The sequence below is a fragment of the Lepidothrix coronata genome, unplaced genomic scaffold (genome assembly GCF_001604755.1).
Source record: "Lepidothrix coronata isolate B3197 unplaced genomic scaffold, Lepidothrix_coronata-1.0 Scaffold176, whole genome shotgun sequence".
Taxonomy (NCBI): Eukaryota; Metazoa; Chordata; class Aves; order Passeriformes; family Pipridae; genus Lepidothrix; species Lepidothrix coronata.
Window position 1 is genome coordinate 629,110 of NW_016690356.1, and position 15,357 is coordinate 644,466.

Here is a 15,357-nt window from a genome sequence, read left to right on the forward strand (position 1 = left end):
AACTCAAAGGAATAAGATTTTAAGAAGTATATTTTCAGCACACTCCAGGCACAGTTCCTGTCACTGCCATTTGCAGAATATTCCATGCTCTGGAATATTCTCATCTCTGGCAAAATGTACAGCTCATTTTGAACGGGTTAAAGAGTTATAGCGTTTCACACCTGTACTGTCCAGCACATCTGGGCAGCAGATTATTGCACATGGCAGGATTAGGCAATCTCCAGGTGATGTTGCCTCTTGTACAATTAGCTTATCTGTGTGCTAATAAACGCCTGAATTGCAGGGCTGAGGAGGAGGAGGAGCATTTCAAGGGTTGCTCATTGTTGCACAAGGGTCACAGGGCCCCTCATGTTCTGCACGGAGCCCGGCAACACCCAACACTTCTGCACCCACATTTCACTTTGTTGGAACAAAGCACAGCTAAAAAAATGCTTTCAACACTCTGGAGAAGTGCCAGACTGAGGGTACCTCAAGAGCTCAGGTTGTTCATTAAAGGACATGGTCACTAATGGGCTACTTACCTTCCACAATGAGCATCGTTTAGTCTTGTTTTAAAGGGGACATCAAAAGGCATAAAAGAATCTGCATCTTCAGTGTTTGTCACCTCAGAGGCGCCTTTAGCGCAGCCACCAAATGGCCAACTGCGATGGCTTTTTGCATGTGGTTAGATGCCTATTCACCATGAAATCATGACATACCTACGGGCCGCTAAAGCCACAAACTCGTATTGAACAGTCCCCGGGAGCGACGACGGGGACAAGAAAGTACCAGTCATCGGTGTGGGATGTGAGGAAACGAAACCCTCCATCACAGTCACGCTCTTCAAAGCCGAGTGGTTCACCCTGTGAGTAACATTCCTGCAGTGGTTTGGAGGTAACAAGAACTGCACTCATTGAAGTGGAAACCATAAATAAAATTGTGTTACTGCTGTACCATTATCATAATATGCAGAGATACGACAGTATGAAAGTACATGGAAATTAGATAATTCAGAGTTGTCATTTCTGTTAAAATTAACTTGGCCTCCAAGCGACATTAATGAGACACAGCAGCACAGCCAGAGACGTCTGCTCAGTCCAAATCCACTCTGCCATTTATTGGCATATCAAGAAAATATTTGGGTTTAAAGTACAGGATAAAAAATTATTGACAAATAAAAAAGCAGGGGTTATTGCTCTCTCAACTTCCACCAACATACTGCCCCTTGCTACACCACGCTGGCGTGGCAGCATCTGCCAACCTATTCACAGCCTGGGAAAAACTGGATTGAAAATTCCCAAAGGAATGAAGAGCAGCTTCATCCCCATAAACTGCTGCACGACAGGGACGTGGTTTCCTCAGTCACCTTCTGCAAGCCCCGAAAACTACTGCTGTGGATATAAATATACACAAAGTTGAAACACTTGACTTGCTCTCTCCTCCTCCTCCTCCAGCCTTTTGTGCCAGGAGATAACACTAGAAAACAAAACTGGAGAAAGGTTAAGCCTGTACACTGCATTCCCAAAGGATTGCCAACTTCAGATTAAGCAGCAGCCCATGATAGCTATAAAATAAACTATGCATAGCAGTTTTTGTGGACCAAGAGACATGTCTGTCTCCTGGTTATTCCAAAGTACCTCTGAGTAACCCCACTTGCTGGGGAAAAAAAAAAAATTAAAATTAAATTTAAAAAAAAGTCCCGCACTGGCTCCAACTCAACGTGAGGTGCAATTTTTAACAGACAGGAATAAGTTATTGAATCACTGGTAGAAAAGTTATGGTCTGGGTTTTGAAATAAGCCTTGTCTTCTAAAAATAATCCTTGGGTGGTTTAATTTATAGCAATACATTACATAGGCAGTTACACTGGCCCGACTTTTGGCCAGTTTTTGACAACATTCAACCCTTAAATGAGCCTAGAAAAATATTCTTCAGAGCTCCAGGCAGCACAGAGACTGCAAAGCAAAATTAAGGCTGAAAAAGAATATAATTTGTAAAATCAAGACTGATCCTAAAACAAAAGGGCAACAAAGTCTTTTAGGCTTTCCCAGTTCCTCTCTCACAGTGGTGTGAACTCAGAGCTGCTCTGCACGTGCAGAAATGTCACACAGGTTGAAAACATGTGACTTACTGGACTAACAACAAAAATCAAATCCCACTCAGGCTTCAAAACCAAGAATATCTCTGGCTGGGTTGATTTATACATTGTCACACTGAGTGTGACACCTTTGCTCTCCTAACAGAGAACCTTTCTGTTCCTTCCCTTGCCCTTCCAATAACCACCTTTCCCTGTTGTTTAAGGTTCTCGGCCACAGGAGAAGGAAGAAAAATAACATTTAAACAAAGAAAAACCCCACCGACCAACCCCTAAACAAATACAAAAAGAAAAACACCCCCAGGAGAAGGCAAGTCACAAAGGCACAAAATTAACCCACAGTCCCTGGGCAGCTGCAGCTCAGGAACAGCCCAAGCCCAGGCCCTTCCCCAGGAGGGATGGAGGAATGTCACACCCATCCCCACTAACTGTTCCTCCCCTGTGGAATTCCCTCTCCCTGTTTTTATGCCCTTAAAGCAACTCTGATCAGCATTAGAGCTGACTGGAACAGCATTATCCCATTATTTCATTTATGCAGGCACATGTAGCACTGAACAAGGGCTATTCAGATTTTGTTCCAATGGTAAGAGATCATCAACTTTTTTTTTTAATGAAGTTACAATACTTTTTCTCCACAGAATGATTAATTAAATATCAGTTTCCACTTGAAGCTAATTCTATAGGATACGAGTTTTTACTTATTTATAGACACATATTAAAAAGTTAAATATATACACAGATATCTAACAAAATATAAAATGCACAAAGAATTGTCCTAAAACTTTTAATGGCCTCTCTCCAGTCCTAAACTTCCTGCTCTCCTCTTTCTATTGAAATGCAAAGGCTGTCAAAATGTACCTGATCAATGGCTTCAAGCACAACCACATCTTTCAACCACTATCAGATAAACTGGAAACATATAAACTTTGAACACAAAGTCAAACTCAAAAGCCAAATTAATAACAGACCATTAATGCTCATTAGCTCTACCTCCCACCTTTCCTCTTTCTTCTGGAATAGCTGTCCTGCCAGTAGAGCAGAAACTCTGAAATGCCATCCTAAAAATAGAAAGCAAGAAAAGAGGGGAAAAAAAAAGGGGGAGGGGGGGAGCAGGAACTGAGAGAATAAGCAGAGTGAGAAACTCTGTAATATAAAACTGTCTCCAGCTTCAAAGACACCAGCCAATCATAATCCAATAAATGCCTTTTTTTTTTCTAAAATCAGAACACTCAAATGTCTATTTTTATTCCTGTTTAGAAGCAGCTCTCTCAGCAGGGCTTTCGAACCAGCAGAGCCTGGCATGCAAAGCAGTGACTGACAGAACTCCATTTCAGGCCATCACTTCCAAGGCCTTCACTTGTTCCCTGGGTTCCTTTGTGCCTGGCACCATGAATTCCAGCACAGGCCCCCCAGGAAACACATGGAGAACCAAAGGGAGGGAACAGAGGGGGTGCTGACATGGAGCTATTTCAGGGTGCTCCCTTAAACTCTATACACAATTCCATCTAAATGGCCACACAGCTCTTCCAACACCCTCAGACATATATTTTCTATGTGCAACCATCAGGAACCTGCAATGTGGGTAGGTTTGAATTTAAGATGGTTCTTCTGTCACTCAGACATCCCTGGGACCCTGAGGGTACTGAAAAACCAAGGGAATAAGGAGCTGTGCTCATACCAAGTCTGGAAAATCTGGAAGGACAATGAAATACCGCTTGAGCATCCAAGGAGGTGCATCCTCAGCGCTTCCTTTGTGTGGAGGTTGCCCAGAGAAGCTGGGAATGCCCCTCCAAGTGTTCCAAGTCAGGCTGGAACATACTTTGAATAACTTGACCCAGTAAAAGATGTCCCTGGGCATGGCAGGGAGCTGCACTAAGTGAGTTTGGAAAGTCCCTCCCAATCCAAACCATTCTGAGTCTTTGATTCTAAAATGATAGAGCCTCTTCCTCTGTTTAACTGAAAATTAGTTTTATTAATAGAATTATCCACATGTTATGAATTATTGGAATAATTCAGAAAAAACCCAGCTTTTGAACCAGCTTTGGTTTTCCATCCAGAGCCTGGGAATCTTCCCATGGCCCTCTCAAGAGGAATGGCACTTCAAGTCTGGGATATGGGACACTGTCTGCCACCTAAATGTTGCTTTGCCTCTGCCCCCAACAACCTCAGGTAGGTCAACCCAGTTCTCAAGACTTCACTCTCTCCATCAGCAAAAGGGGGTAAAAATCCTTCTGATATAAAACACTTCAAGGTCAGACCTATGGTATAAAATGAGAGGTCACAAACAGGGGGTGGGAAGACCACAATAAAAAGATCTTCAAAAGGACTCAATGAATATCATAGAGCAAAGATTTATGATTTTTTAATTTTTTTTTTAAATGGGAGCAGCTGACAGCATTGGAACTTAATTGTTATCCTTTAAAGAAAGTAACCATTAAAAACACACAAGGACTGATGCAGAGGCTGTTTTGCTTTTAGCTTATCTAAGTAATGATTATCACAAAGGTTACTTCTCCATCCTTAATTTTCGTGAGGAGATACATCAAATACACTGTTTCCCACAGCAAGGCTTCAAGTTCAACTTGCTCCAACAGCTTTGAAAAGAGCATTTATTTCAAACTTGTAAATGATTTAAAAGAGAACCCTTAATTAATAATGCTGTTTCCAGCCAGATGGCCAGCTATTAGTTTTCAGTCATCTCTTTCAGAACAATTCCCCACAAGTCTTCTGATGCAAAGGAGTTTTAAAGCAACACGAAACAAAGACACAGCTACAGGTACAGAAATCTCCTGTTTTCCAGCTGCTGTTGCTGTGGTTGTAAAAGTCCCACAGCGACAGCACAACTGCTTGACAGCCACATATTTGTTTCATTTAGCATTTTGTATTTGGATGGCATTAAATTCACATGTGGTTATATAATGTTACTGAACCAAAAACAAGAGGCTGCATGTCCAGAGCTTCCCCTGGACCTGTGCTAACAGACTCCAAACTCGAGCTGGGCAGCAGAACTCCGGGGTGTGATGTGCATCAACCAGTCCAAATATTCCGTGTGTAAGGGAGGCACCAGCACAGAGATGAATAGATAAAAAATATGCAAACCCGGGGAAGGTTTACCACTAAACATCTGTGGAATTCGAATATTCTCCCCCTGACGTAGCACCCACATATTTTCAAAGAAAGTCTCCAGCAAGAACTAAAACTGCTTTCTTAGGACGGAAGGGAGGCTGAACAGCAACAGAGCTTTTGAAAGCAGCAAGGTAATGCACCAGGTTTTTAAAAATATCAACATTTCACAACTGTAATTAAATTCTCTGACAGTCAAGTTAGATTTGGGAGGCAGTTAAGAGCAAGGTACAAGCAGTAATACAATATTTTGCTCGATGCTACATGGTGTTGTGGAACAAAACCTGATGTTTCCAGTCTTCCCTAAACCACAGTGTACATCCATTATGCAGCAATCCACAACTGAAAACAGATCTTTATTCAGTTATGACTGGGGGGAAAACAAACAGGCAGCTGCAACTCTATACCTGAACTTTCAGCCTATAGTTCTACCAAACAAGCAAAGCCAGGCTTGGGGAAAAAGCTTCAATGATCAGCTGTCTACCTACACACAAGTTATTTATGGCATCTAATTCAGAGCAAAGCTCAACACGGTTTGCAGACTGCCAGGAGACTCCTGCTGGCGACAGAAATCAGCTATAAAGTTGTATTAGCTTTGATAAGCAGACAGTGATTATCTGCTTTTTAAAATTTGGCATGCAGTTGTTCTGTAAAGCTTGCTCCAACCGCAGTGGGTTTAAAATCTGGTTTGAGCTTTCTACCGTTCTAAGTCGTCCCTCTGCAAGAACTGACCACTAAAAAAAATTTAAAAAAAAAGAAAATTTTTAACAGAACACATAAGAAACATTAACATTAAACAGGCCAACAGGGCAGTTTTGACTTATGGTGAAGCTTACATTGAGTAAATCAGGTAAATTTAGGCCCAAGAAGCAGATATGGAGGAAGATTAACCAAATTATATGAGATTTTCACCATTCTAAGCCCATGAAACTCCTGCATGGGGTCTCCAGACCCCACTGGAGTTTGGCTTGAAGGTTCCAAGCCAACACCAATAGCTATTCTAGACCTTTCCTGCTGTTGGGAAAGCAAGGACAGCTGTTATTAGCAGACCTTGTGCTCTTCTGAGTTCTAGGCCTGTAATTTTGGGTGGGCTTTATGCAGGAAACCTTCCTCCTTCCTATGCTTGTGTAGCTGGGAATGGGGCTCAGGGAAAAGCACTTTATAACAAGAGCTTCACAGTTGGTTAAAATGCTAAAAAATAAAATAATAATAAAAATAAGAATAAAAATAAGAATAAAATAAAAACAAAACCAACACAGTGAGAAAAGCAGATATCACCTTCTGCACAGGATCAGGGGCCACTGCCAGTGGTACCTCAGCTCCAAATGTGGAGGGTCTCTGCCAAGCTCCATCAGTGCCCATCAGAAAACCCTCAGTGAAACAGGAGCAAGAGCTCCTCTGAAAATTAAATGTTTTCCAGAGAAGTATTGTTTTCATCAAACTTCCAACTCAGTCCTGCCTGGCTTCCTGCCACATTTCCAGCCCAGGGGCTGACGAGTCCCAGTCTTGGTGGGACTGGAGCCCCCAGGTCTCACAGGCTCTGCTGGGAAGGCTTCAAATCCCGCAGAAACCCCAAAAGCCCTGACTTGAAAACAGAGAAGTGGATAATATTCAACCTACAAACACCTCTCTCCTCGTTTTTCAGTTCACTGCCTTCCTGTGCTGGCCTGACTCTGCTTTCACTTGCATGGAAATCAGGGGTAAATCTACCGAAATCCGAAATCCGTGTAACCACGCATATGCAAAAAGAGTGGGAAAAGATTCCAGACTCCAGCTGCTTATTAGCCTTTCTTTTAGACAAACAGTGCTTTTTAAATACTGATATAATTTTTCAGATACTGTTACACGTGTGCTACAAACCATCCCCGCATCTGAGTCAAGGGGAACAACAATTTGTCCAACAAACAATAAAAAGGACCTTTCTGTGAAGTTCCATATTTATGGAAACCACAGACTTTGTATCCCTATGAAAATAACCACATCTGGTCTTTCTGAGAATAACAAAACTAAAGGTGCTTGTAGTTGGGTCTTTGTCTTCCCACACAGCAACACTGAAAATCCAGTTATGGAGGGAAAGGAAAATCGGGGAAAAGGGGATTTTTTTAGCTGTTAAATAGATAAAGCAACAACAGCTTCACATTCAACACAGAAACAGAGGCATTCTCAGTGCCACACATCTTCCTCTAAGCCCAATATTTTTGTGAACTTTAACTGTTCTACATTTGTAAGTGAATTTCTCCTTTCACATTCAAGCAACAAGAGCAGGAAGGACAAAGTTTCTCCTCTGTTTTTGTGAAAAAGGAGAGTCAGTACCAGCATCCATCACTCAACCAGTGCTGGCTGCAGCTTCACCACAAAGGAGGAAAGTTCTGTTCTGACTTCCTTTTCAGAAGAGGTTGTGTTACGGTTAATGAACGTCACCAACTCAAAGATAAACTCCGGCCTTTCCTATGACACCATTTGTAAGGAAAAGTTTGCTGAAATTTTCAACCACAAATTATAAAGTTTGCTAAGGATGGTTTAACCCACTACCTTGACTCTGAGACTCCTTCCTGAGGATCCTGCAGCCTGGAGGAAGCAAGAGTCCCAGGGAGAGGGATTAATCTCTTCACACCTCAGCTCCTGACACCTCATCCCCTGCAACCTTCTCTCCAGGATTCACACCCTCACTTTTCCTAAGCTGGTGCATATTCCTCTGGAGATGAAGAAGCAGCTGCTCCCATCCATGGCTCAGAGCCCACCTGTGCTGAGGGTGCAGGTGCTCCAGGACAAGGTGGGCACACCCAGCACAGCTGCACCACCTGAAACCTGCAGCTTCTTTGCCCTCCTGACCTCAGTGCTGAGCAGCAAGCGAGCTGGAAAGGTGTTTCTTGTGACACATAAAATTTATCAAGATCACCTATTCACCTTTCCTAGACTTACACGGGTTATTTTTCTAACAGGTAGGTCCTCCCAGATTTTTAAGCATGTTCTTACATGAGGTTCACCAACAACTCCTCCCAATACATCAAAAATCTCCCTGCACCACACACAGCCATGTAGGACAGAGAAACCCACCTTGCTGCTGCATGAACAAATCTGGATTAGGTTTAACAGGCTCCTTAGCTGACAGTGAAGTTTTCCTACTGGAGCTCAGATGACTCCTGGGTGATCCCCTACAAAGCAGAGTGTTATTATTTTATTATTTCTTACCTGGCTGGGCTCTTCTGAAGGTAAGGGTTACCCTTGGGTTTGTTTGCTGGGTTTTTCTTAATAACCATGCACAGAGTAGTTTATTTCTGCTCACATTTGGGATCTCTGCTTCTGAAGGAACACAGAAAGAGCTGTGGCTTTGTGTTCTGTTTGTGCAGAGCCACAATACCAGGAGCAACCAAACTTCCCAACTCAGCCAAAAACAAACAAGGATCAGGTCTAAAAGGCTTCAAAACGCCTTTAAAACCAGTATTAACTGCAACAATCCACACATTATTGTCTCCTGGGTTGCACTATCACTGACAGGAGCCCACTTATTACCAATTTCCTCGTCTTTGGTCCAAATGGAATTACTAAACATTTGCTGAACTTTGTGGAGTCCACCTGCTGGAACTGCAGTGCCTGGATAAGAATCTCTGCCCTGGCTTTATTCTCCTCTCTCCCATCTCTCCCTCCACTGCCAATCAAGCAGCTCGGGACTGGAAAAGGCTTTTTACACAACACATCAAGGCAGGCAAGGACAAAAGTTAATTAGGACTATTCATAAGCCTTTACTGGAAGAGAGTGCTGCATCCCATCCCTGAAAATTTAATTGTACTCAATAGAGGAAAGCTAAAAAATAGTAATAATAAAAAACAAAACCCCAAACAACAGAAAAAGATAATTTGGGAATAAAATCTGATTTCAATTTAACTCAAGCACTGCTTGGCCCTATTTATTTCATCAAGTAGTTCATGCAGGATAATGGCATTACCGTGCATCTAACAGCATTAGAAGCTCCTAATAAATTAACAAGTGAAAATTAATGGCTGCTCAGTCCATTAAATCTTGTTAATTTTATTTTTGTTGTAATAATATAGCAATCACAAGTTTACATTATTAAACCAATATTTATTAGAAGAACTCATTTTAATTGGATCCCTGATGTGATAATCCAGTGCAGTGTGTATTTCTTTATTTCATCAATTTTTTGCATTTATTTCTCATTATATTTAAATGACTGCAATATTCAGGGTCTTCTCCTAATACTATAAGAGTTAAGCAACCATTTTAAATATTTTATTCACACAGATGCAGCACTTACTATACAATATAACGAGAATATCACGAGCCCTTTCAGAAGCTATTTTGACTATTTTAGTCTCTTGAGAAAGGGGAGAAGGAAAAAAGGCAGAGATATGAATATTTGAAAGCATCTCAACAAATGCAAAAGACATCTTTTCCCCTTAGCCCACAATGTTCTGTTTAAATGCTGCTGTGCTGTTTCTCATGTCAAGAGAGGAGTTCTACCACTGGTTTTAATGCAAAATGTGAGCTGGCCTGCACATCTCAGGTAAAAAGATAAATATATACTTATCAAAAGATATATTCAAAAAACAATATACTCCAAAAAAATTGTATTCAAAACCAACACAAGTGAGTTTGAATTGTACTGAATTTTGAACTGTATTTCTCTGCTGACAGAGAAATTACAGATTTGAGGAGATGCCTCAATAAAGGGCTGGGTCTGACGTGCTGTTCCAGCAGGAACTACTTCGAGGGAAGGAACTGTGATTTTTCCCTCACTTCCCTCCTCTCCCAGTTCCTCCATCTCTGCTGAAATAACTGAATGTGCAGTTAGTTGCTCCTTGACTGGTTATACCAACATTTATTGCTTGAGCTTCACAGCAGTGTTTTGGTTTTGGAAATGGCGTCGTGCGGCCTACGAGGGAACCCCACACCCGTTATCCGGGCCGGCATCTGAGGCACTGACTCTGGTGCTCGTAATTAGAAAAGTTATTAGGGAAGTTCCATCATTTCCAACACAGGGGTGGGGAGAAGGAGTTGGAGGGGCTGTGAGGAGCAGAAACCTGCGCCCAGAGAGGGGGGTTCCATGGCAGGGAGGACGAGGTGGACAAGAGCAGCCAAAAAGCCACCTGAGCTGAGGCCTTAGAGCACTGAGGTGGACAAGAACAGCCAAAAAGCCACCTGAGCCAAGGCTTTTGGGCACTGAGGTGGACAAGAGCAGCCAAAAAGTCACCTGAGCCGAGGCCTTTGGGCACTTACCATGTTTTCACCTTCAGCCCTGACCTGCAAGTCCAACTAAGGCCACAAAAGCTGGTTACAAACGGGTCTGTGGAACGGGGCACCCTGAGCTATCCCTGCCACAGCTAAAGCAGCTCCTGTGGGGACTGAGGCAGCACAAAGGTTAGGCCAGGGCTGCAAAACCTGCCCATAAAGCTCGGGCAGTACAGAGGTCAGTGGACACGGGTTTGCAGCAGTCAAATTACCAGTAAAATAGGGAGCAAACCAGCACAGTGATAGCCAGAGTGTGTGTGTACACAGGGGCTGCACTGTGACCATCCCCAGTGCTCCACTGCCACACCGGTGCAGACACTCCTGAACAAGCCCACGCAATATTAAAGCTCCTCCCATACAGGGACAGGCCTAATTGAAAACAAGGTGGTTTAAAATGGACATTAAAAACCATATGTATATATATTTACACATGGACACACAGAACTGTGGCTGGCACTTTGCTTATTAACGAAACCAGATGGGCACCAGTCTCAAAAGAAGAGCACAGAAACACAGGGTATTCCAAGCTGGAAGGGACCAACAAGGATCATCAAATCCAATAACCCCCAAAAAATCACACCATGGTGTGAAATCACAACATACTTGAGGGTCTTGCAGACACCCACTTAATATACTTAGAATTTTCATATTTCCTGCTATCAATGCAAAGCAAAGAACATGAGCAACTCCTGCATACATTGTGTGGTCAACTACCAACACAACAGAAGCTGTGCTCACAGCCAAGATGTTCTTAAAATCTTTATATATTATCCTTGTGTATTGTGATCCTTATGTATTATGTTCCTTGTGTATTATCCCTGGTTTTCCCCACCAAAATGTAAATCATTTAAGGAACACTTACCCTGTTCAGCCACTTTTAAGAAGCAAATGTGCCCTGTTTCCATTTCAATTGGTACATTCTCACCTTATCAGATGAGTTCCACAAGAAATAACACCCACCTCTCCTCCAGACTATTTTCTAAATTAAAAAAAACTCCACCACTTAAAAGAAGGTTTTCCTTACATACAAGAATCCTGGCTCCCCTAAAACCACTGGTGATACCAAAACAAATAAAGACAGTAATAAGTTCAAAAGAAAAATATGCATATGAAAATATATTACAAAATATCGTGAGATTTATGTCTTCATATGTGTAGCACACCATTAAAGTTCTCAAAACAAAGCATTTACTGTCTCATCCCATATCAGCAAGACTACGGACACTGCACAGCTTTCAGAAATTACTGAGTGCCCATCACATGTTTTGGTTTCTGCAGTACAGGTTGAATGAAACACTCACCATAATTCAGACTTGCACATTTCATTTCCAGGGCAAAATGCTGCCAGGGCACAGGAAACGTGATAAAAATGCCCATCCTGAAAGCTGAGCTTTCAAGATAGATGCAACTGCTACAAAGGATGTATTTTAATGGGCAAAAGAATGAGTGTTTTCAACTTTATCACCCAATAAAGTATGAAAAAGTACCTTATTGCCAGGCAGACCCAGCTGACTACGACTCACTAGGTTGACACCAAAGCCCAGGAGCTCAGAGCACAGAGGTTTGAAGGACCCTTTGGCAGTTGTGTCCGAGCTGAGGATGGAAGGAAGGTCCTCGGCAGGAGCCATCCTGCCCAGCACCACCAACTGCAGCACAAGAAACCATCAGGTGGTCTGAGACCGGCAAATTTTTCAGGTGGAAATTACTTCCTTCTCCAGCAGTAAAAACAAGAAGGAAAACTCCTGCCAGGAGAGTGTCACACTGAAATCCTTGAAGGCCTCTCCAGCCTTTTGCAGTTTGCCACAGGTTTTTCCAATGGAAAACCTGGGGCCTGTGGTGTCCAGCAGATAAAAATGACAGCGAGAATAAATTTGATATTCTAATTCCTTAGCCAGACAACAAAAATTATTCTTTTTTCTTGTTCTTTCTTGAAACAACCCCACCTGATCACCACAGGTATTTGCTGGGTAGCCCTCATTCCCAGGAGCAGCGTTTCTGCAAAGCTCAAGCACTTTTACATCTGAAACTTGCTTGTCTCATGGACACAATAGCTAATTTTGGACTTACCCTGCTCCTGCTGGGCCAGAGTCATCACTGGCATGGCTCCACTGTAATTCAGTCTACTGATGCATTACAGACAATGCACAACATGAGCTAATCCTTAATGATGGTTTTTCCCCTTTTTTCCCCCCTCCCAGCGTACTTATTTGAGTAAATAGTAAAATGCCATGTAGAATCATTAAATAAAATAAGCAAACAAACAGCAAACTAAAAGCACACTAAAATTGTCCTGCAAACACTAATTTCAAATGACGCAGTAATCAGATTCACAGATACATTAGGACAAGCAGTGCAGTCCAGAGGAGAAGGCACAGCTCTTAAAGTTACAGGGCCTGGCCAGAGCTCCAGCTCTGCCACTGACTTCCAGACAGGCTGTTCCACATTTCCACACCGTTCCCCAATCCCTGATATATAGATATGAACACCTCAGCACAGACTAACCTCACCAGGCTCATTTGGATCTCTGTGACATACAGACTAAACAATAATAAAAGCACATACGAAGTTGTGCTTAAAAACTTGTGCTGAGGCATAAGGAGCTCCCACCAAACAGGCTGATGCTTCCCCCATACCAAGGTTTAAGATTTGCAGGATCCAGGGCTCTGTGTCATACATGAACACGAAATGTTTTAATTTCTGCACAGATTTTCATCAACAGAACAAGGTCTGGGAGAGAGAGACATTCAGCAAGAGCAACCAGGACAATCTCTGCAGGTGAGAGTATTCATAACTTGTGATATCTGTTTGTGTTGTTAGTTATTTTTAACCTTTAAATTTTTTTTTAATTAAAGCATCGTATTTAACACAACTCTTTGCTTCCTTTAAATCATAAAATATCCTCCGTTACCTAAAGCACCTTGTTCACAGTAACAGAAGCTCCAAGAGGCTTCGTGCCCTGCTCCCTAACGGGTCAGCAGCAGCCACACACAATACCCAGGTCACAGCAGCAGGGCTGCTCAAGCAATTTTCTCCTTTTGAAATGGTAAGCGCTTCAGGGAAGTGGTTTAAACAAGGAATTATCTATGTGGAAAGCACTCTGCTTACCAAGAATTTTAAAGTATAGGTTTTAAGGCATTTGTGTTGTTCGGGGGCTCCACAGGTTTTGATTTCTGCTTCAAGTAGGGGAAGCCTGAGCAACTCTAACAAAGGCTGAGAGCTGGATTTGCATTACTGGCCAAAATCTTACCACAGTCATTCACCATCAAAAAGATAAGGAGACTTTTTATTTTTCCTTTAAAAAAAAACAAAACACTACAGTTGTTGGAAGAAAATTTGAGGAGTTCCAAACATCCACATTTCTAAGCTGCCTGCTTCACTTTTTCATGCAACAGATGCTGCTTTGTATCAGCTCCTGCATATTAAATCATTCTGACAACCAAGAAAGCATACATTTGTTTGCGCCAGAGAGAAGCATGAATACACACACACACAGATATCTTCTCACGCAGAAGCACACAATTATGCAGCATTCAAATATTTGGGATGAACTTTGGCCTTTGTTTAAAAAAAAGAAAAAAAAAAAAGAAAAAAAAAGTACTCTCCAACAACAATCAGGAACAGACCCAGCAGTCATCTGGCTGAGCTCACAGAAATCAACAATCTGCAGCAATAAAACACCACTTGTGGGCAGCCATTTGAAAGTTACTTGGAAAATTATTCTTAGATGGGATAGTTATACACGCGTCCTTTATGATTTATGGGTTGAGCTTAGAATGGAGGCTAAAAATAAAACCTATGTTAATTCAAAAAGTGGGGAGGGAAATCAGTTATATTCGCCCTCACGTGGTGGAGTATTTTTTTGGTTTTGTTTAGGGTTTGTTTGTTTTTTTTCTTTTGCACTCCAAACAATCCCCTTCAGCTCTGCCATTTGCATTCCCGACTTAAAAAGTAATTTGAAAACATAAGCGGAGCAGGGCTCTAAATCGCCTCTTCGGAGGAGGATCTGGCTCGATAATACGCAAGAAGCCACGCAACCCAAACAAAACCGCTTTCCTGATACAGCAATCAGGAAAAAAAAAAAAAAAGAAAAAAAGAAAAATTCTTAATGCAACAGCACTTGAGAACGCGCTGAAAGTTTTGACAATGAGAGTGCCCGCGGTGAGCGTATCACACACTGCGCTCCCAACTTTTTTTTTCATCTCGGCTGGAGACATATTTTCTCCCCTGCGTTCCCCTCTCTTGTTACTAGACAGTAATTCAATTCTGCAGCCAGCTGGTTTATTTTTTGGGGGGTGTTAGCTGTGTATCGAGCGCTCAGGGGAGGGCTAACGCGGCACGGAGCGCAGCGGGGCTGGGGAGCGACACGACCCTGCCCGGGCTGTGCCGGAGCACGAGGGACCCGCGGGGACCCCCGGGCGGGGCCGCCCTGCTCGGTACCTGGGGATGGTGATGCACTTGGTGTTGATGTTCTGCGTGGTGATCGCCTTCTCCAGCTCGTCCAGCTGCCCCGTCTTCTTCAGCTTCTTCACCAGGCTCTTCACCGCCTTCTCGCACCATTTCTCCTCCTGCCCGTTCTGCTCGCCTTTCTTCCAGCCCAGGAGCCGCTTGACGATGGGAGGGGTGAAGGGCAGGATGGAGGACATGCTGGCGCCGCCGGCAGCGCCCGCCGGCCCCGCGCTCGGCTCCCTCCTGCGCAAAGCCCGGCCCCGGGCGGCGCTGGCCCGGCCCGGCCCGGCGCGGAGCTCGCCCGCCCCGCCGCCCCCTCAGCGCCGCGGGCCCGCGGCTCCAAACTTTGCCCGGAGTTCGCCGCCTCTCCCCGGCGGCGGCGGCGGCGGCGGCTGCTCCCTCCTCCTCCCCCTCCTGCCCCGCTCTGTGTGCGCGGAGAGGCGCCCACTCCAGCTCATTCCCAGT

General features: G+C 43.4%; 1 protein-coding gene across 4 annotated transcripts in view; it reads right to left on the minus strand.

The window, feature by feature from the left end:
- Positions 1-15,123, minus strand: part of SMAD3 (SMAD family member 3) — a 69,646-nt gene extending 54,523 nt beyond the window's left edge. Inside the window, exons 1-2 of one of the 4 annotated variants that reach the window (XM_017830283.1) lie at positions 10,435-10,696; positions 8,254-8,351 (exon numbers count right to left, since the gene is read on the minus strand). Coding sequence is in view for 2 of the 4 variants with exons in the window: in XM_017830282.1 (XP_017685771.1) it covers positions 14,884-15,089 (206 nt within the window). In the remaining 2 variants the exon portion in view is untranslated. Of the gene's footprint in view, positions 1-8,253; positions 8,352-10,434; positions 10,697-14,883 lie in introns of those variants that run through there. The other 3 variants (XM_017830282.1, XM_017830281.1, XM_017830285.1) reach the window with 3 other exon arrangements.
- Between the last annotated feature and the right edge of the window lie 234 nt (positions 15,124-15,357).